This window comes from Mytilus californianus, unplaced genomic scaffold (genome assembly GCF_021869535.1).
Source record: "Mytilus californianus isolate M0D057914Y unplaced genomic scaffold, xbMytCali1.0.p SCAF_2, whole genome shotgun sequence".
Lineage (NCBI taxonomy): Eukaryota > Metazoa > Mollusca > Bivalvia > Mytilida > Mytilidae > Mytilus > Mytilus californianus.
The window spans coordinates 139,955,340-139,979,401 of record NW_026262668.1 but is presented as its reverse complement, the minus strand read 5'-3'; the positions used below and the strand labels follow the sequence as shown (position 1 = coordinate 139,979,401).

The following is a 24,062-nucleotide window of genomic DNA, read 5'->3' as shown; positions in this document are numbered from 1 at the left end:
ATAGCTCACGCTGACCCTTTAGGCAAAAGCTAGAAGCCAAGTGAAGGCAATAGCTCATACTGGCCCTTTAGGCAAAAGATAGAACCTAAGTGAAGGTAATAGATTATACTGGTCCTTTAGGCAGAAGATAGAACCCAAGTGAAAGAAATAGATCAAACTACCTTTAGGCAGACAATCGAACCCAAGTGATAGCAATACTAGTAGACCAAACTGGCCCTTTAGGCAGAGGATAGAACCCAAATGAAGGCAATAGCTCACACTGGCCTTTTAGGCATAAGATAGAACCCAAGTGAAGGCAAAAGATCAAACTGCCCATTAGGCAGACGATAGAACCCAAGTGAAAGCAATAACTCACACTGGCCCTTCGAAGGCAGAAGATAGAACCCAAGTGAAGGCAATAGCTAACACTGGCCCTTTATGCAAACAATAGAACCCAAGTGACGGCAATAGCTCATACTGGCCCTTTAGGCAAAAGATAGAACACAAGTGAAGGCAATAGCTCACACTGGCCCTTTTGGCAGATGATAGAACCCAAGTGAAGGCAAAAGCTCATGCTGGCCCTTTAGGCAGACGATAGAACCCAAGTGAAGGCAAAAGCTCACGCTGGCCCTTTAGGCATAAGATAGAACCCAAGTGAAGGTAACAGATCACACTGGCCCTTTACACAGACGATAGAACCCAAGTGAAGGCAAAAGCTCACGCTCGCCCTTTAGGCATAAGATGAAACCCAAGTGAAGGCAATAGCTCATACTGGCCCTTTAGACAGAAGATAGAACCCAAGTGAAGGTAAAAGCTCATACTGGCCCTTCAGGCAGACGATAGAACCCAAGTGAAGGCAAAAGCTCACGCTGGCCCTTTAGGCATAAGATGAAACCCAAGTGAAGGCAAAAGCTCACACTGGCCCTTTACGCAGACGATAGAACCCAAGTGAAGGCAATAGCACACACTGGCCTTTTAGGCAGAAGATAGAACCCAAATGACGGCAAAAGCTCACTTTGGCCCTTTAGGCATAAGACAGAACCCAAGTGAAGGTAACAGATCACACTGGCCCTTTAGCAGAAGATAGAACCCAAGTGAAGGCAATAGCTACCGCTAGCCCTTTAGGCAAAGTTAGCTAAAAAGTGGTGCATAAGGTCTTTTTTCTGCTGAAAAATAAGACATAACTTGAATACTGTTTAGTATTTTATTAACTTTCCTCTTCTTTCTTTTACATGTATGTTAAAATTTCATATACAACAAAGTTTTTAATGATTTAACAAGATAAACTAAATAATATTTAAAACAATAGGAAGACTTTCGGTAATCAAATAAAATGCAACAATAATCAAACACACCCTGTAATATTATTGAACCATTTTTCACAAATTCTGTGTTAGATGTGAGTCAGTGACATTAACACAATTTGCTAGTAACTTTAATCTATATAAACTGGTACAATTTACTATCAGTAAGTGTGTTGATACAGGAGACCAGACAAAACCGAGTGTGGATACTAATATATTGGCCTGGCAATGCCAATTAATGCACTTATCAAACCTAAAAAGATTATTTTTTATACAAATGTACCAATGATTTGTCCTCTACATAAACATACATGTCTTTCACTATAAAAGATAATTACTTTTTTTCACAAAACTGAATGAATAAATTGAATCAAAAATATAAAAGCTAAATTTGGATCAAACATTTACAGAAAAAAAACTTTTTTGCATTACACAATAAATTTTGGCGAGTTGGATCTCAAAATTATACTTAATTCAGGATTCCCACAAATTCCTGAAGGATAATCGTTTACTTTATCTAGCAATTATTTTTGACAGTAAATAACTGCATATTAAAGGCTGTTAAAACACTGTTACAAGAATTGTCTTCAAAGGTTTTTGTTCCCATCTACAGGATTGTGAAACTGTGATTTAATAATATTACAAAGTGATCATTTTATTTAAGGTTTTAAACAGTGAAAACAATAATCTGCATAACTTAAACTAAATTTGTCGATTAATATAAATTTTAATTATACTAGAAAGTGGTTTCTATTGATTAGCTAAAATATTCAAAATTCATACCAACTTAAAACAGAAAGAAAAATATATCAATATTGAAAACATCCCTTTAAAGGTGTGACTGCACTGATAAAAAACTTTCCAAAAAAAAAAACCTTAATAATGCAACCTGTCAGGAGCTGAAAATAGAGGAAGTCACTGATCCTGATCCAGGTCCCTTTAAAACTGGTTCTATAAAGTGAGTCTGACCTTTGATATATGTAGCTGACTTTATATAGATATAGAAGATGTGGTATAAGTGCCAATAAGACAATTCTCCATCCAAGTCACAATTTGTAAAAGTAAACCATTATTGGTCAAAGTAAGGCCTTCAACACGGAGCCTTGGCTCACACCGAACAGCAAGCTATAAAGGGCCCAAAACTGAACCACATCACCACAACTCCTGCTATTTTCAACCCCTGTCCATTGAGGGGATATGAAAAGAAAATGACTCTGGGACAATTTTAAACATATCATGCTTGTTTACAATGTTGACTAAATGCCAGCATGTCAAAACTGGTAACAATATGTAAGAATGATAACAGTTTTAAATGATAATAACTATCTTACAGTGTGTAACAATGTTTACTTTATGTCATTAAAACATTTAGCAATTAAAAATGTTAACTATCTAAAAGAAATTAAAGAGTTCAGAACACTTTAAAATGTTAATATCTAAAAACAGTTAACAGTTTAAAATGTAAAGTTCTATTTTTATCTTTCTGTATGTCTGTGATTATTCTGTCAACAGAAAGGGATTTGAATTCATCCCAAAATTCACAAATTTTTAGGAAAAAAATTTGAAAAATAATAATACACATGTCCAAGTTTTATTTTTATTTACTAAACCTTCAGCTTAAAAAATGGTGTAAATATACAAAAAGAACAAAAACAATAGAGATATTGTAGATATGATTTCTGTGCCTCCAAACAACACTTGTCTTTTTCAGTAACATTCAGCAGACATCACTGATATTTAGTCAACTTTGTAGGTTTGATACTTTTTGATCATTAATAGTATTTTTGTGTCATTCAAACAAATTAAATAAGTATACACAATAATGACTATGTACAGAATGACAGCTTTGGTTTTAGTAAATGATATTTTATATGATGATGCCTACCATTTCAACAATATATACAATAATAAAAATGTCAACATTTGCATCTTCAATATTATTGCACTAATAAAAAAATGTCATTACATGTAAAAACAAAGAAAATAAACTTGTATTTTAACAATACCTTAGTTATTCTGGGGAAATTTTATAAAAATGACGGTCAAAAAACAAAACTGTAAATAAACTATAGCTAAACATTAACAAACCTTGAATTATAAATGGTGATGGTCAAAATAAATAAAAACCTTGAATTATAAATGGTGATGGTCAAAATAAATAAAAAGAATAAATTAAAAGAAAATAAACAGAATTTAAAATTCACAACATTTTTTGTGTGGCAATGACAGCATTATTCATGATCTAACTGACCAGCTGACCACTAATTACATTCTTTGCAAATGAAATCTGTTAAGCTTTCATGCATTATGAAGACAGAAAAAGCAAAGCAGGTTGAAGAACATCTTGATTAAAATGAAGCTAATTGATGACCTCATGCAACTGAATACCTCAACTTAAACAAATTTTCTTACTAATTCATAATAAGCAACTAAAAGTAACAAAAATTTGCTCAACGAAAGATAACGAAATTTGAGGTAAACAGCATAAAATGATATCATTATAATATTAAATAGAATTATAATAATCATGTTAAAAACTATGCATTGTAATCATGTTAATAAAAAGAAGTGATGTTTAAACCTATTCCACTTACATAAATAACATATAAAAATCAGGACTTTCAAAATATCTATATCTTAAAAATACCAAACTTTATTTTTCTCATTACATAAGTAAAATGCAAAAAACTTAAAATTATAACTTGACATACAAGAAGGAGTTAGCAATATTTAGGACTATGTGGCTATGATAAGTAATCTGCTCTTTTAAAAGAATTTTGGGCTATGTTGTTGTGAAAGATCAGGGGTACTTCCTCGAAGTCGTTCATTCTGAATCCATTGTTGTAAACTTCTATGAACAACTAGATTTGGTGATTTAACAACTGGTTGTAACTGGTCCCATGCTGATCTTTTGTTTTCTCCTTTGCTCTGCGTTACACTAACTAAAGCTTTAAAGTGTTCCAGGTCATCAGTACCTCCAACAGTGTGTCGTCGTTTCTTTGGCTTTTCTGATTTTCGTTTCAGTGCCGGTGGTGAAGATGACCTGGCCTTAAAAGTTTCATCAAGACTTCTTTGTTGCGTATGTATCGGATATTTATCCACATTTATTTGATATAATTGTGTGGGAGATTTATTGCTGACTGGATTTGACAATGTTAAATTAATTTCTGTTTTTTCATTTTTTGTTCTAGAATCATGAACAGGTGAGAGCACTGTCATTTGTGGATGAGGAACACTAGGTACAGTAAACGTGACTGTAGAATTCCGAGGATCAACAGGAGCACTATTTGTATTATTGGCCTCGCTAGAATTGTTTGATTGCGCTAACATACTGTTTGACGGATTACGTTCAAAGCGATAAGCTATTCCTACTTTTGTTTCATGTTGCCGTGGTGATCGATGCAAACTCGGGTCTTGATATTGTTTTTCTAACATATCATTACTACTACACAGTTTCTTATTTACATGAGAAAGAGGCAGTTGTGGTGGCAGCCTTAACTGAGTACTTGTATCCTTTTCATTTGAACTGTTTGAACTATCACTTCTATTTAACTTTGAAGAACTGCCATTTAACTTATATTTAGGGTTCACAAGCACTTTTAATTTTTGATCAAAAGTAGAAGTTAGATCAGAGAGTAAATCTGAGCCATCCTCTGAATCTGTATCCTCATATGACCTCCTTTTGCCATCCTGTATCAGGTCAATCAAAGAATCTAACGAGCCTCGTCGCAAGGAATTACTACGACTTAAGTTGGATTTAGATCGTCTATGTGGATGATCTCCCTTTGTGATTTGAAGGTACTGAGAATCATTAGAGGCATATCTACCCCGTCCTGATTTTCTTGAAACTTCGTTTTCTGATTGTTCCAATAACCTCTCAAGGGAACTTGTCCTTTGACCTTTGACCTCGATGTTTGATCCACTCTTCGAAGACCGTGGCATTTTTTCACGTCCATGTTTTCCAACTATACTCTGAATAACAAAATATTTACCACCCCCTGATTTCTCCTTTTTATAACATAAAGGTTGCCTCCCTTCTGATGAGGAGTTTGAATGATCTGATGACATAGAATCACCACGGTGATGACCTAAACTTCGACCACCAGGATCACTTTTTAATAATACAGCACTTAATAAGTCTTCTATACTATGCCTGTCTTCAATTTCCATTTCCTTTTTAGTTTTCATTATATTTTGCTCTATCTTCTGTTTTTCTAGTTTTCTACGTTCAAAGTCCCGTTTTCGTTTCTCTTCTTTTTCTCTCAGTGCCCTGGCCTCTTCTTCAATAATTCTCAGTCTGTCTATTGTACTCTGACTAACACTAAAACTGCCACTTAATCCACTATGAGAAACTTCTAACTCATCATTCTTGTCCAAAGAATCATCGGAGTAGTGTAAAGATTTCCCATACATACTCTGTGAAGAACCAACAAAATCCCAATCTGATTCCATTATTTCTTGAGACTTTGCCATTCTACGATCATTAGTGCTATCTGATTGACGTACCGGTAATGACATCAGCTTGTCATGTGAAGCTCGTCCTGACAGCCCAAGTAAATCTGGACTACTTTTAGATGTGGATTCAATTTGACCTTTCATTCTACTCCTATAAACTTCTTGATCAATATTACGTTCTGAAAATCCTCCATCCAAAACACTAGTATCCAAACCGTCTGAACTCTTGTCTTTTTCTCCACGTAACTTTTTATTAGCTGCTTGAACAATAGAGAACACAATGTCTTTCGGGTTAACTGTATTGTCTGAAAAAAAAAACATACATATACACATTCATGGCTCTACAATCTGTCGATACCTGTATCTTGGCATTGCAAAAGGTCATGTTTTTCTCTGACTGTTTATGACGTCTTTACACTAAATCCATTGTATGTTGGATGTGTACGGATTGATAATTTAGTCTTAGATGCATGATTTTTTTTTATTAGTTGTTAGTGGCTTTGAACTAGCTGTCAGTAACTGCGAGTACTCTCAGATCTGTACTTAGTGTCTTTTTGTTGTTTGGATGTACAAGTACAGGGCCACGTCCACTTGTATTTGTAGCATTTGTATTTTATCCATCTGATGAGTTAAGCCTCTTTCAACTGAAATTTTAATAGTTCCTTCTTATGTTGTACTGTTACACCACTGTCCCAGGTTAGGGGGAGGGTTGGGATCCTGCTAACATGTTTAACCTGCCACATTCTGTATGTATGTGCCTGTCCCAAGTCAGGAACCTGTAATTCAGTGGTTGTCGTTTGTTTATGTGTTACATATTTGTTATTCGTTCATTTTTTGTACATAAATTAGGCCGTTAGTTTTCTCGTTTGAATTGTTTTACATTGTCATTTCGGGGCCTTTTATAGCTGACTATGCGGTGTGGGCTTTCCTCATTGTTGAAGGCCGTACGGTGACCTATAGTTGTTAATTTCTGTGTCATTTGGTCTCTTGTGAAGAGTTGTCTCATTGGCAATCATACCACATCTTCTTTTTTATAATAACAACTCTTTTGGCTTTAAAAAATTTATTGGTTGTATAGAAAAATCATGATGGATACTAATATCATTATATATAAAAAACATGAGTAATTATCGTTATTACGCTGAAGAAGGATTTATAAAGACTTTGTCCACAGCTGTTAACAATCAGAGTTAACACCAGTAGTTTGTCTGATAAGTCAGTGCCATTAGTTGACTATATAATAATACACAGACTTATTAGATTGAGAAAAATATGTTCAGCATTATAGTTGTATAAATTGTTTCTTATTACAACCAGAACAACATCATCAAATATTCAACTGTTTCTTACTACAACCAGGACAAAATCATTACAAATTCAGTTTCAACAAAGTCCATGTTTGGTATGGACAACCCCCAAAATCATTCAGATCAAAATAGCTGATGAACACCTTAATATCCTGTAATAGAATTTGTGCAAGTTTGGTTGAATTCTGTTGAGCTGTTTTCATGGAATTGTGGAAGTGTGATGTCAATGATGATACAAGGAATGCTGGTACTAACTAGTGTGATGTCAATGATGATACAAGGAATTGTGGTATTAACTAAGTGTGATGTCAATGATGATACAAGGAATGCCGGTACTAACTAAGTGTGATGTCAATGATGATACAAGGAATGGTGGTATTAACTAAGTGTGATGTCAATGATGATACAAGGAATTGTGGTATTATCTAAGTGTGAAGTCAATAATGATACAAGGAATGGTGGTATTATCTAAGTGTGATGTCAATGATGATACAAGGAATGGTGGTATTAACTAAGTGTGATGTCAATGATGATACAAGGAATTGTGGTATTATCTAAGTGTGAAGTCAATGATGATACAAGGAATTGTGGTATTAACTAAGTGTGATGTCAATGATGATACAAGGAATGGTGGTATTAACTAAGTGTGAAGTCAATAATGATACAAGGAATGGTGGTATTATCTAAGTGTGATGTCAATGATGATACAAGGAATGGTGGTATTAACAAAGTGTGATGTCAATGATGATACAAGGAATTGTGGTACTTACTTAGTGTGATGTCAAGGAATTGCGGTATTAACTAAGTGTGATGTCAATGATGATGCAAGGAATTGTGGTACTAACTAAGTGTGATGTCAAGGAATTGTGGTATTAACTAAGTGTGATGTCAATGATGATACAAGGAATTGTGGTACTAACTAGTGTGATGTCAATGGTGATACAAGGAATGGTGGTATTAACTAAGTGTGATGTCAATGATGATACAAGGAATGGTGGTATTAACTAAGTGTGATGTCAATGATGATACAAGGAATGGTGGTATTAACTGAGTGTGATGTCAATGATGATGCAAGGAATTGTGGTACTAACTAGTGTGATGTCAATGATGATACAAGGAATGGTTGTACTAACTAAGTGTGATGTCAATGATGATACAAGGAATGGTGGTATTAACTAAGTGTGATGTCAATGATGAATGATGACAGAAGTAATCTCTAGTTGTCACTACAGCTTTGATGTCAGGCCACACAATAATTTTATAACTAGAAATCTTCAATATACTTTACTTTCATTTATGTCAAATTAAAAGATGAGAACAAAACTTTAAAGTTACGTGATATATTCATTAAATGCTACCCAATAATTTTAAATATAATTCCATTTAAAAATTTCTCCATTACATAACTGTTAACCATTCTTGTGACAATTTAAATGAATATCCAATGAATTTGTAGAACATTCTATTCTCAAAGGTCCCTTTAACAAATAAATTTCTATAAATATCTTTTATAAAACCTACCATCATCATCACAACTGAGTCGAGTAACAGAAGGATTGGTTGGTGTTTCTGACTGTTCATCAACAGGCACATGATCATCCTGATCCCAGGAACCAAAGAACCAGTCATGCTGAAATACAACAACAGGGGTCATCTCTAAACATACAGAAATAATACAACAACAGGGGTCATCTCTAAACATACAGAAATAATACAACAACAGGGGTCATCTCTTAACATACAGAAATAAAAAAAAACAACAGGAGTCATCTCTTAACATACAGATATACAACAGGGGTCATGGGGTCTTTTCTAAACATGTTGAAAAACAACAGGGGTCATTTCTAAACATACAGAAATAGAACAGGGGTCATTTCTAAACATACAGAAAAAACAGCAAAAGTGGTTATTTCTAAACATTGACAAATAAAAAGTATATCTTCTAAATGTCATGAGATTAACATTTGAATACTATTAACTCTAATTAGAATTTAAGGCATATCTTCTAAATATGATGTAAAATATTTTGATTGGTTAAAGAGTTGATACATCAGAGATATTTTAATTAAATATATGATTGAAATGTGATGTAAAAGATTTTGAAATAAATGGTTAAAACATCAGACAAAAGTTAAAATACATGTTTTTAAAATTCCATTTTATTACTTTTCCCCAATAACATACAAAATATAAAGTGAAATGGGTGGTTACATTTATAAATAGATGCCATATAGTATTAACATATAAAATGATACTCTCTATTACTAGGCACTGGTCAGATATAACTTTGACAAATGAGGTTTTATCATTAAACTTACATGTAAAATAATACTCTCTATAATGCGACATTGGTCAGACATATCTTGACAAATGAGGCTTTATCATTAAACTTACATGTAAAATAATACTCTCTATAATGCGACATTGGTCAGATATATCTTTGACAAATGAGGTTTTATCATTAAACTTACATGTAAAATAATACTCTCTATAATGCGACACTGGTCAGATATAACTTTGACAAATGAGGTTTTATCATTAAACTTACATGTAAAATAATACTCTCTATAATGCGACACTGGTCAGATATATCATTGACAAATGAGGTTTTATCATTAAACTTACATGTAAAATAATACTCTCTATAATGCGACACTGGTCAGATATAACTTTGACAAATGAGGCTTTATCATTAAACTTACATGTAAAATAATACTCTTTATAATGCGACATTGGTCAGATATATCTTTGACAAATGAGGCTTTATCATTAAACTTACATGTAAAATAATACTCTCTATAATTCGACATTGGTCAGACATGTCTTTGACAATGGACGCCATGTCATCATCTTTCTTTTTGACAAGTGTCGGTCCAAATACAATAGCCAGATTTCTGGCATCCATCTGAAAGAGATAACCATTTATTCACATAAAATATAATTAGATAGTTCTCAAAATATGTTTCTTTTTGTCAGTTTTTGTTTATTGTTTTGTACATAAATTAGACCGTTAAATTTCTCCTTTGAATTGTAAATTTCTCCTTTGAATTGTTTTACATTGGTCAATTCAGGGCCTTTTATAGCTTACTATACATTATGGGGTTTGCTCATTGTTGAAGGTCATACAATGACATATAGTTGTTAACTTCTATGTCATTTGGTCTCTGGGGAGAGTTGTCACATTGGCAATCATACCACATCTTCTTATGGCAATCATACCACATCTTCTGATGGTAATCATACCACATCTTCTTACTTTTATATGTTAAGAGTAAATGCCTTTCTAAGATTGTGCTTTTACATTACAACAATTTTAACATAGTTTTGGAAAGAAAGATAAAAATAGAAATTATTCTGTCCATATATCTTGTTTTAATGTTCATCAATGTGTTTGTTTAAAACCAACATTGTTTGTATGACCAAATGCTGTTAGTATATCTAAATGAATAGTTAAGTGTTTATGTACTAACCTTATTAATATGACCACATGCTGCTACTTTATTTAAATGTTCAGCAAGATGTTTAAAAGTTTCAAAATGATGTTCAGGAAGTTCATGAAGAAGACGCTTCAGTTTCAACATTCTCCTCTCCGGGTCTTCTAATCGGCTGGCATTTATAAAATCTTGGTATAATTCTGAAAAAAACAATTGTACCTTCTAATCGGTTGACATTTATAAAATCTTGGTATAATTCTGAGAAAAAAAACACAATTGTATCTTCTAATCGGTTGACATTTATAAAATCTTGGTATAATTCTGAGAAAAAAAACAATGGTTCAAAACAATAATTTCTGCACAATGATTTGTGTTATGATTATGAAATGTATTATTTATTTCATAAGCCACTAACTAGCAATATAAGCCAGAATCATGACACAAACTAATTCTCCTATCATCAGTCAAAATAAGACAAAGGTTTCCAATGTGCATTATAGGAAAAATCAACCAATTTTCAATTTTATAAAGAACAGGTAAATGAAATTTTGAAAATTCTACATCCCTGAACACCAAATCACATAATTATCAATATCTAGAACCCTGGTAGACCAATTATCAATGAATAGAGTCCTGGTAGACCAAATAACATAATTATCAATGACTAGAGCCCTGGTAGACCAAAACACATAATTATCAATGACTAGAGCCCTGGAAGACCAATTATCAATGACTAGAGCCCTGGTAGACCAAATCACATAATAATCAATGACTAGAGCCCTGGTAGACCAAATCACATAATTATCAATGACTAGAGCCCTGGAAGACTAATTATCAATGACTAGAGCCCTGGTAGACCAAATCACATAATTATCGATGTCTAGAGTCCTGGTAGACAAAATCACATAATTATCAATGTCTAGAGCCCTGGTAGACCAAATTACATAATTATCAATGTCTAGAGTACTGGTAGACCAAATCACATAATTATCAATGTCTAGAGCCCTTGTAGACTGAACTAATTAATCATCAATGACTAGAGTCCTGGTAGACCAAATCACATAATTATCAATGACTAGAGCCCTGGTGGACCAAAGTACATAATTATCAATGACTAGAGCCCTGGAAGACCAATTATCAATGACTAGAGCCCTGGTAGACCAAATCACATAATTATCAATGTCTAGAGCCCTGGTAGACCAAATCACATAATAATCAATGACTAGAGCCCTGGAAGACCAATTATCAATGACTAGAGCCCTGGTAGACCAAATCACATAATAATCAATGACTAGAGCCCTGGTAGACCAATTATCAATGACTAGAGTCCTGGTAGACCAAATCACATAATTATCAATGACTAGAGCCCTGGTAGACCAAAACACATAATTATCAATATCTAGAGCCCTGGAAGACCAATTATCAATGACTAGAGCCCTGGTAGACCAAATCACATAATAATCAATGACTAGAGCCCTGGTAGACCAAATCATATAATTATCAATGACTAGAGCCCTGGAAGACCAATTATCAATGACTAGAGCCCTGGTAGACCAAATCACATAATTATCAATGTCTAGAGTCCTGGTAGACCAAATCACATAATTATCAATGTCTAGAGCCCTGGTAGACCAAATCACATAATTATCAATGTCTAGAGCCCTGGTAGACCAAATTACATAATTATCAATGTCTAGAGTCCTGGTAGACCAAATCACATAATTATCAATGTCTAGAGCCCTTGTAGACTGAACTTATTAATCTTCAATGACTAGAGTCCTGGTAGACCAAATCACATAATTATCAATGTCTAGAGCCCTAGTAGACCAAATCACATAATTATCAATGTCTAGAGTCCTGGTAGACCAAATTACATAATTATCAATGACGAGCCCTGGTAGACCAAATCACATAATTATCAATGTCTAGAGCCCTGGTAGACTGAACTAATTAATCATTAATGACTAGAGTCCTGGTAGACCGAATCACATAATTATCAATGACTAGAGTCCTGGTAGACCAAATCATAATTATCAATGTCTAGAGCCCTGGTAGACTGAACTAATTAATTATCAATGACTAGAGTCCTGGTAGACCAAATTACATAATTATCAATGTCTAGAGCCCTGGTAGACTGAACTAATTAATTATCAATGACTAGAGTCCTGGTAGACCAAATCACATAATTATCAATGTCTAGAGCCCTGGTAGACTGAACTAATCAATCATTAATGACTAGAGTCCTGGTAGACCGAATCACATAATTATCAATGACTAGAGTCCAGGTAGACCAAATCACATAATTATCAATGTCTAGAGCCCTGGTAGACTGAACTAATTAATTATCAATGACTAGAGTCCTGGTAGACCAAATTACATAATTATCAATGTCTAGAGCCCTGGTAGACTGAACTAATTAATTATCAATGACTAGAGTCCTGGTAGACCAAATCACATAATTATCAATGTCTAGAGCCCTGGTAGACTGAACTAATTAATTATCAATGTCTAGAGCCCTGGTAGACTGAACTAATTAATCATCAATGACTAGAGTCCTGGTAGACCAAATTACATAATTATCAAGGACAAGAAAAACAAATACAATTTTTACCATTTCTGCAAATTTATGAGGTTATCAAATTTGATAATAAGATACATGTGTATACCTGATGTTACTAAGGATTCTGGTAACTTCCTGAAGAATGCCTTTAACAAACTGCTAATAACATTTACATCACACCATTTCTCATGGTCAACATTCATATTGTCTATACCCTACAAAATAAAACATTAAGATCACACCATTTCTCATGGTCAACATTCATATTGTCTGTACCCTACAAAACACATTATTTTTTTCTATTTATCTCAGTTTTTCATTTCCAAAAGGCTTTAAAGTACATTTAGAAAATAAGTAAAAGCCATCTGATTAAAACAAAGATACTGTGTGACATTTTGGTTACAAGGATTTGACATTTCATTCTACTTTCAATTTTGGAAAACTTTCAGGAACCTCTGGTTTTATTTTAATGATTCACACCCTCAAAAATTTGGAATGTTGTCAGATCCTTATAAGCAAAGTGTACAGCAGGATTTGACAAAAAATTCCCACAAAACGTAATAAAAAGTTAACATGCATTTTTCTATTATCTTGCACTAGTGCTTACCTTGCTTAATCATGTTGCTCCTTGGTGGAGCATATGCCACTAATAGAAATATAGTTTATACATTCTAGTTATCAGTGAAAAAAATATGTTTGAAACAGTTTTTCAAGCTTTGATATACAATAAAAGGTTTATTGCAAGAATATTATTTCTTGCAGAATATATATTGTACTCACAAGCTCTAGAATGTAATAAACTGTGGACACAGATATATGTTTGACTGTCGGCAAAAAATTCAGAAAAAGTCAATCTGATAGACAGCAACATTGCTAATTAATTCCAAGTCGCTGGACCATGAACTAGGGGCAGGGATTCTAATTGGTCGACAAACTGATATGAACTGATAGTAATGCAACTTAACAGAAAATATCATTGTCTATCATAAGTAGTTCCTATCAAACTAACTTAAGCCGAAAACTTAACATTGAAAATTGCTAATTAATTCAGTCACTAGACCATGACCAAAGGGGGAAGGTCTGGAAATAGTTTCCCAACTGATATGTACTGATAGTAATTCAACTTTATTGAAAATATCCTAGATTATCACAAGCAGTTCCTATCAAATTAACTTAGCAGAAAACTTTACAATTGTTGATGCTGGCGACACCATAACAGCAATACCCATGTCTCCCCTTCTGCGTTGCAGGCGAGATAAAAATCTACTCAGGACAATATTCACCAATATTCATGCTATAATCCTACAATTGTCGGGTTCTCAATACCTACCTATGACCTCTTGACCTTTGTTAGTGTGAGGAATGTGTCAGTACTAATTAATAAAATGCTTCGCTGAGCGCAGCCTGATACAACCGCAGAGGTCAAACCCTGAACAGTTTGGGCAAATTTGGACACAATATTCAAGCTTGATACTGTCTGAATTTGGATTGTGATCAAATTTTTGACATAATATAGCTTTCTGACACAAAATAAATGTGGTCAAAGATCTTACAAATCTATAGAGCAATACTGTGCAATGGAAGATTTCTTCTTGAAACTTTTCAAAAATTCAAATTTGAAAAATTTTGAAAAAAAATATGAATCCCTTAAAAAAATTGGAAAAAAAAATCCCCCCAACAACTTTTTGAAACACCCCCTTGGAGCAATAACCCCAAAACTCAATCCCAGCCTTTCCTTTGTAGTATGGAACATTGTAGTACAATTTCAGAGAGATCCATACACTTAAACACAAGTTATTGTCTGGAAACGAGAAAAATGCTTGTTTTTGGTCCCTTTTTGGCCCTTAATTCCTAAATGTTTGGGGCAATTAACCCCAAACTCAATCACAGCCTTCCCTTTGCTATATGGAACCTTGTGGTACAATGTCAGAGAGATCCATACACTTACACACAAGTTATTGTCTGGAAACTAGAAAAATGCTTGTTTTTGGCCCCTTTTTGGCCCTTAATTCCTAAACTGTTGGCCCCATAACCCCTAAAATGAATCCCAACCTTTTACTTGTGGTATTAAACATTGTGGTACAATTTCGGAGCAATCAAAATACTTATACACAAGTTATTATCCTGAAACTAGAAAAATGCTTGTTTTGGCCCCTTTTGGGCCCTTAATTCCTAAACGGTTGGGACCATCATCCCCAAAATCAATCCCAACCTTCCTTTTGTGGTATTGAACCTTCTTAAAAAATTTCATAGAGATCCATTCACTTTAACTAAAGTTATTGTCCGAAAAAACCAATGTGTTTTTCGGACAACGACGACGACGACATCATACCATTATACGATCCCAAAATTTTTTTTGCGGTCGTAAAAAAACACTGACCTTGTTAAGTTCTTCAGTCATCATGTTGACTGCAGCAGTGTTACCAGGTACTCGATAAACACCAGTAACTTCTAAACCTCTAGCTTCTACAATCTTTGTACAGAGGTCCACGATCATTGGTACGAACTAAAACATAAATATATAAATACATTCTCAAATGCCATAAAACACTTAAGATCAAGTCAAAGTATGCTGAAAGGTATTAAGAGATACATCCAAAACATTAGGTTATCTATGATCTGAAACTCATAAAGCACAGTACTTGAAACTTTTATTATTCAAATGATATATAATGAATAATGAATCTGAACTTATAAAAAAGTATATAAAATAAGTATTTGTAGAAGTTAAAGTTAAGGGGGAAACATGTCATAGCAAAGCCAACTTTTATTAAAATTTCATTAAAAAAATGTACTGGTACCGAGTTTTCCACATACTGCAAATTTATACATCCTTCCCAACTTTACGGATATCCCAATTAAGAATAGGTTTTATTGCAAGACCAAAAGAATTCCTGGGATGACCATATTTCTATACCCTAGTCAACCCTTGGGTTTCAGAGGGAGATAACAGAATTTATTTAACAGTACTTCATTGCAAATAAAAAAAAATTTTTTTGCATGATGAAACAAACTACCTTGTTTTAATTGTGCACACATTTAAAGTATGTGTTTTACTCTGTCGACAAACTGCCTTATTGTAAGTGTGCACACCTGTAAAGGTTTACATAGTATGCTTATAAATACACTGTCACATTGTAAGTGTGCACTCCAAAGTCTATGTATTATATTGTTTCAATACACTTGTCTTTTTTTAAGAGCGCACACATTCAAATTAGTTTTACACACCTACAATACAAGGCACTGTATTACCTGACATTTACACATGTATTGTAATCAGTATCTTTAACTTTAGTATGTTTGGTTTTGCTCCAGTTCAATCTTCAATTCTCTCACAGGTTTCTATCCAACATAAAATATAGAATGCCCCTTTCATTGTTGTAGTTTAAGAGTGTTGTGTGTATGGACAGGAAATTTTGAAAATATTGATTTTCCATTTGAAGGTATACAACAACCACAAGCTTAGTCTCATGCAAATTAACACTCCTCTTAATTCATCAGCATCACCACACTCCCCCCCCCTTAACAGTAAATACCTACATCATTATTAGGTGAAGGAATACAACATTTAATGGGGACACCAAACATTCCTGTCCCCTCAGCATCATCAGGGCCACCAGATCCTGTTGCATTTGATGTCTTTCGAAAACTTTTAATTCTGTCTTTTAGTGTTGTTTTCTGCTTGGAACTGTCATCTGTAAAAAAATATTTTACTTTTCAAACAAGTATTTATTGTAAATAGAAAGAGAATTTGACAAATCTTAATACAATATATGGATGTGTATTATACACACTTTTTTACCCAAGACATATTGGTAGAGGGGATGCGTATTATACACAACTGTTGACTCTAAAGATGTTTTTTCTTCATTATTGTATATATTCAAGACGTTTCTTTCATGATAAAAGCTCTACCATTTCATCATTTATGACTTTAAATTAATTGATTAAACAAAAATATTAAAAAAATGATTAAAATGAACAAAAAAACTTATATTTTAATAGACGTTAATGAAGATTAAGTACATGGTTTATAAGTTGCCTATCAAAGGCTTTTAACAGTGTACTAGACTTTTTTCATGATTTTGACTGTTTAACTTTCTCCGATCCTTACCTCCTGTCTTTCTGTCTTTCCTCTTCATACTTGGGGAATGTGGGATCTTTATGATAGATTTGGTTGACAGTCGGCTCTTTGGTTTGTGAGGCACCTGTGGGGAACTTTTGACTGAAACTGCTGATGTTTGTGTTGTCATTTCATTGGATTTTCTGATTATTAAGTTGGCACTAAATAAACCTTGATCCTAAAATTTAACAAAAATTATATTTCAATATTTGTCTAATTAGATTTTTCATGTTAAACAATTGCAATTATCAAAGCATCAAAACATAGCAGTATACTAAACAATATTAGTTTTCACTGAATCAATTAAGATTTATCTCCCTTTAATAACTTTGTTTCCAAAATATATCAAACTTACATCAAGATCCGGGTTGTTATTTTTCTGTACGGCTTCAATCCAAGATAACATTGTGTCATGATCATCAGCTTGGAACAAATACTCTGAACCATTATATGTCTTCAGTCGGAATACATTTCTCTTCTTTGTGTAGTCATAGGCTATGTCTACCATTGATGACTTCACAGAGATTGGTTGTTCATCAAAGGCAAATGGATGAGACTGAAACACAAATATATGGTTCAATATCATGACACACAAATAAATGGTTCAATATCATGACACACAAATATATATGGTTCAATATCATGACACAGAAATATATGGTTCAATATCATGTCACATTTCTAATTTTCACATATGTTGAAATCGAGATACGTCTAGCATGTGTGTAATTTCTATAGCTGCATTCAAATGACCTAATGTTAAAATCTAAATTACAATTTAAATGACATTCTGCACACATGGCAAGGTGAAAGGATGGCACCAGCATGCAAATTTGTTTTGCTTCTTTTTGTCACAGACAAGATAAAAACTGTAATGAGGGGTTAATTTGAATGTCTTCATTTTATTTAATATTGACCCATTTACTGTGCCTTTATGCCGGAGAGGGTCATTTGATGATAATGGATGGGAGACAAGTCGGTCTACATAAGTGAAATTTTTATTCAAGTCTACTTTTTTGTGTCAAGTACTGCACATCACTAAATTTCATTTATTAATCTCTTTTAACAATAAAATATAACATAACTAGGAAACAAAGTAAATTTAGGATAGTGGCAGAAATATATAACATCTATAGGGGGTATTTGTCAAAATCAAAGTATAAAGGTCAAGTGGAGAACAAATTTCATGAGTTGCAAGACAACCAAACAAAATGGTATATAATATCTACTCTTTAACACCTGTTATCCACCTAAAAAACACCTGACAATTCATCTTACCCCTTCTTTCTTTTCTTTGTTGAGAAAAAGTGCATGACCACGTAGCTCTACCCAAACAGGTCTCCAGGACCTATCACTATTTCTCTGTAATACAAAATACACTTAGTAACCAGACGGTATATAACCAAACAGGTCTCCAGGACCTATCACTATTTCTCTGTAATACAAAATACACTTAGTAACCAGACGGTATATAACCAAGACAGGTCTCCAGGACCTATCACTATTTCTCTGTAATACAAAATAGACTTGGTAACCAGACAGTATATAACCAAACAGGTCTTCAGGACCTATCACTATTTCTCTGTAATACAAAATAGACTTGGTAACCAGACAGTATATAACCAAACAGGTCTCCAGGACCTATCACTATTTCTCTGTAATACAAAATAGACTTGGTAACCAGACGGTATATAACCAAACAGGTCTCCAGGACCTATCACTATTTCTCTGTAATACAAAATAGACTTAGTAACCAGACAGTATATAACCAAACAGGTCTCCAGGACCTATCACTATTTCTCTGTAATACAAAATAGACTTGGTAACCAGACGGTATATAACCAAACAGGTCTCCAGGACCTATCACTATTTCTCTGTAATACAAAATACACTTAGTAACCAGACGGTATATAACCAAGACAGGTCTCCAGGACCTATCACTATTTCTCTGTAATACAAAATAGACTTGGTAACCAGACAGTATATAACCAAACAGGTCTTCAGGACCTATCACTATTTCTCTGTAATACAAAATAGACTTAGTAACCAGACAGTATATACCAAAACAGGTCTCCAGGACCTATCACTATTTCTCTGTAATACAAAATAGACTTAGTAACCAGACAGTATATACCAAAACAGGTCTCCAGGACCTATCACTATTTCTCTGTAATACAAAATACACTTAGTAACCAGACAGTATATAACCAAGACAGGTCTCCAGGACCTATCACTATTTCTCTGTAATACAAAATAGACTTAGTAACCAGACAGTATATACCAAAACAGGTCTCCAGGACCTATCACTATTTCTCTGTAATACAAAATAGACTTAGTAACCAGACAGTATATACCAAAACAGGTCTCCAGGACCTATCACTATTTCTCTGTAATACAAAATACACTTAGTAACCAGACAGTATATAACCAAGACAGGTCTCCAGGACCTATCACTATTTCTCTGTAATACAAAATACACTTAGTAACCAGACGGTATATAACCAAGACAGGTCTCCAGGACCTATCACTATTTCTCTGTAATACAAAATAGACTTGGTAACCAGACAGTATATAACCAAACAGGTCTCCAGGACCTATCACTATTTCTCTGTAATACAAAATAGACTTGGTAACCAGACGGTATATAACCAAACAGGTCTCCAGGACCTATCACTATTTCTCTGTAATACAAAATAGACTTAGTAACCAGACAGTATATACCAAAACAGGTCTCCAGGACCTATCACTATTTCTCTGTAATACAAAATACACTTAGTAACCAGACGGTATATAACCAAACAGGTCTCCAGGACCTATCACTATTTCTCTGTAATACAAAATACACTTAGTAACCAGACGGTATATAACCAAACAGGTCTCCAGGACCTATCACTATTTCTCTGTAATACAAAATACACTTAGTAACCAGACGGTATATAACCAAACAGGTCTCCAGGACCTATCACTATTTCTCTGTAATACAAAATAGACTTAGTAACCAGACAGTGTATAACCAAGACAGGTCTCCAGGACCTATCACTATTTCTCTGTAATACAAAATAGACTTAGTAACCAGACAGTGTATACCAAAACAGGTCTCCAGGACCTATCACTATTTCTCTGTAATACAAAATAGACTTGGTAACCAGACAGTATATAACCAAACAGGTCTCCAGGACCTATCACTATTTCTCTGTAATACAAAATAGACTTGGTAACCAGACAGTATATAACCAAACAGGTCTCCAGGACCTATCACTATTTCTCTGTATTACAAAATACACTTAGTAACCAGACAGTATATAACCAAACAGGTCTCCAGGACCTATCACTATTTCTCTGTAATACAAAATAGACTTGGTAACCAGACCGTATACAACCAAACAGGTCTCCAGGACCTATCACTATTTCTCTGTAATACAAAATAGACTTGGTAACCAGACCGTATACAACCAAACAGGTCTCCAGGACCTATCACTATTTCTCTGTAATACAAAATAGACTTTTTATATCACTTAGATATTATATTTATACTACTAAACAATCTCATACAGATAGAAGCAGACATCTTATCTTACTTAGTAATTATACTACTAAACAATCTCATACAGATAGAAGCAGACATCTTATCTTACTTAGAAATTATACTACTAAACAATCTCATACAGATAGAAGCAGACATCTTATCTTTTTTTCAGGTGTAAATACTGTAAATTCAGAAATTATTGCGTGCATTTATTATTGCGATTTTGTCATTTTAGACTAAAATGCAATTTTAATTTTTGCGATATTGAGAAAAATCCTGCTTAATTCATATAAAAAATTTCAAAATGCGAGTTTAAATTATTGCGATTATAACACTGTCGTATTTTTCGCAATAATTTCTGAATTTACAGTATTTTGTTAGGTTGCAGTTATATTGACATTTAACTATTGTAATGTCTTGTGTAATTGAACCTGAGTGTAAAGTTTTTTTTTCTTCTTCATAAAACCTAACAAAATACATCTGTTTCTACTAGTGAATTTTTATTCCAAAACATCTAATAATGTGATTCTAATATTGAATTTTTATCCAAATAAGATAATAGTATTACACTTTTGTGTTTAATCTAGACAAAACAGTTGGTGTTTCTACGGAACAGTGTTAATCATGTTTCTTCTAGTGTGTGTTGACAAGATATTGCTATTTTTACCTTTCCATCAGCTATATCTGTTTTACATTGTAGATATCCCATTTTGGATATTTCTTGAATTGGACTTGCTGGATCTTGTCTTCGTTCTGTTGCCTCTAATATCCTTGGAGTCTGTAATAGAATATGTTACCCATATTTTTACTGACAGTTATCTAGTAGAGAATTGATAAGAAGTAGTGGATTCGTAAACCATAATCAACGAGCGACTTTAGTCGCAAGTTGATTATCGTTTACGAATCCACTACTTCTTATCAATTCTCTAGCTTAACCCATTTCTAGTAAAAAGACTGTCTGTTTTATGTTTTGACAATGAATCAACGGAATTTCATAAAAATGATTTCGTATTTTGTCTTTTTTATTTTATAATAGCTGGAAATGATTATATCCACACGGTTCACGTCTATATTCAAGTTAACATAAGTTTGATATAACTTAAATGGGTTGTTAGCTCCCCTTTTTATTACCAGATTTAATACTTATATATTTATATTTCATTTAATGTTTTATCATTACAAAGTATTTAAATTATATAGATTTTGGTATTTATGATTTATTCAAAAAGACATATGTAAATATACAGAATTTTTTAATCTTTTTTTGAATAGTTAAAAAAATCTAATTACCAAAATTTAGAAACCTTTCAAATTTACATATATAGTATTTAGCAATCTATGATTCTTTACAGCTGATTAAGGATTGCCTGCAATTTAACCGTATTAAGTCAAATACATGTATTTACCGTAGTTGCCATTATACTACAATTTTATGATGCTCCAGTAAATGATGCTTTCCGAAATAAATAAAATAATTGCTGAAGGTCTTTTTTGAAAATTATACATGTATTTTGTTTAAACTGTCTGTTTCCCTTTCATTAAGTTTAGATTATTTTAACGTTATTACATTTGGCATCCATCGTAAACCAGTCAATAAACTAGTATTTTCTGTGGTACGCATTCTAAATCTCCAGCAGAATTGCTCGTGCTACAGGTGTACAATGTATTATTATGTCAATTTTTTACTATTACATTCAAGCTGTTCATAGCCGTGATCGTCTAGTCGTTGGTATCAAAAGATACAACTGTGATATTAGCAGTGCCAAGTTCAAACCTTGTACCCGAATTGAAATTTTTCATTACAATTTTTTTCTCAACAAAAATATTGTTTTAATCTTAGAGGTATTATATACTTCATATTCATTTTAAGGCGATGATTTTGTTTCTGGTTTTACAGTCAAGGAAGTAGTTTTACGGTCGTAGCTTATATATCACACTTTATTCAAATTAGAGTACGTTCAATGTTGACGTGATGTATATTTGGACCATTTATAATCAAACAAAGAAGAAAATATTGATAGTTCGATATCATTATAAGACTAAAACCTTAAGTAAGCATTTGCTATGATGAAAAGGAAAAGTCCTTGTACGTTAAAAGTGACATGTGTAATGGGCATATGGTTGTTTATTTTATCAAGGAACTGTACTAATATATACAATTCCTCGATTCTCTAGTGTTTAGAACTAGTGTGTAATAGCCACAATCGTATAAAGACCCATCGGTTCATTATAACGATGTTGAAAATCGACCAATGTTCAAACCTGACATCGTGAATAAACTCTTTTTTAAGATATTTCCATACTGCTATATAACTATACTCAAGAACGTTCAAATGTAGAACATAATCTTCCTTAAAAAATAACGCATAAAACAATTTACATAAATTTGAAAAGAACATGAACAAATCCAGACATAGTATATATTTTATTAGATAACAAAAGCGAATTATCTCTGAGATAGAAATACAGTTTATTGACATGTATTGACAGTTGTGTGCTTTACGAGTGTTATTCAAATATTGATTTATGTCAGCACTCGTGGTATAGTGGTATCATGCATAGACTGAAGACTCTATTGATAATGAAGAAAATACGCGCGAGTTCGAACCCTTCATATGCCTCTCGTTTTTGAAAGGATAAAAAATCGTAAGTTTAAAGTTATAAAATAAGTTATCTTAAGTTAACGAAGTGGTCAGTGGATTCTTGAAAAATAATCTACTGTAAGAACAATAGACTGACGTCAGAGAAATGGGTTAAGAGAATATGACACAATTATATATTGCTCTTATAAAGGTTCTGACTGTTCAAAAAATCAGGACTGAATCTACAGAAACAACCATATAATTCATCTTGAAGTCAAAATTGAATCTACTCTATCGTAACAATCATGCTATTGATCTCAAAATCAAGCTTGAATCTACGCTACACTCATGTTAATCTCTGCTTAATCTACTCTAAAGTAGCAATTTATTTATCTCTAACTCAAAATTTAATCAACACTAAAGTAATGATCAAGAACCTTATCAACTATTATTGATATACACTGCTTACATTTAATTAAAGTTTCTTTTTAAGGGAAACAAAATCAAATATGTACATTTTTTTTTCATTTCTTCCATCATTTAAAGACAAAACAGAAAATTCAGGAATTATCTTAAAAACTTACCCTTTCACCAAAGAATGCTTTCAGTTTGGTCATGCTGGGGGGCTTCTTAGGTGTAATCATCCTGAAATTAAAAGGAAGCATTCAAATAATCTGTAATGAAAATGGCCGTACATTGGCAGTAATGTGACATGACTGAAGTAATAGATATCTTAATGTGTTAATGAAGCCACTGTCCAAGCAGGCTCCAGCATCTAGCTGCATCCATGAA

The 24,062-nt window shown here is 33.2% G+C and overlaps 1 protein-coding gene across 6 annotated transcripts in view; it reads right to left on the bottom strand.

The window, feature by feature from the left end:
- Positions 1–1,169: 1,169 nt before the first annotated feature.
- Positions 1,170–24,062, bottom strand: part of LOC127731249 (rho GTPase-activating protein 21-like) — a 97,021-nt gene continuing 74,128 nt past the window's right edge. For 5 of the 6 annotated variants that reach the window (XM_052240273.1, XM_052240274.1, XM_052240276.1 and 2 more), the window contains 12 exons: positions 23,855–23,915; positions 21,356–21,466; positions 18,441–18,524; positions 17,518–17,718; positions 17,154–17,340; positions 16,580–16,734; positions 15,420–15,545; positions 13,146–13,254; positions 10,516–10,679; positions 9,825–9,950; positions 8,567–8,675; positions 1,170–6,043 (listed from right to left, as the gene is read on the bottom strand). In XM_052240273.1, coding sequence (XP_052096233.1) covers positions 4,050–6,043; positions 8,567–8,675; positions 9,825–9,950; positions 10,516–10,679; positions 13,146–13,254; positions 15,420–15,545; positions 16,580–16,734; positions 17,154–17,340; positions 17,518–17,718; positions 18,441–18,524; positions 21,356–21,466; positions 23,855–23,915 — 3,427 coding nt within the window. In that variant the 3' untranslated portion in view covers positions 1,170–4,049. The remainder of the gene's footprint in view (positions 6,044–8,566; positions 8,676–9,824; positions 9,951–10,515; positions 10,680–13,145; positions 13,255–15,419; positions 15,546–16,579; positions 16,735–17,153; positions 17,341–17,517; positions 17,719–18,440; positions 18,525–21,355; positions 21,467–23,854; positions 23,916–24,062) is intronic. The other variant, XR_007995563.1, reaches the window with a different exon arrangement.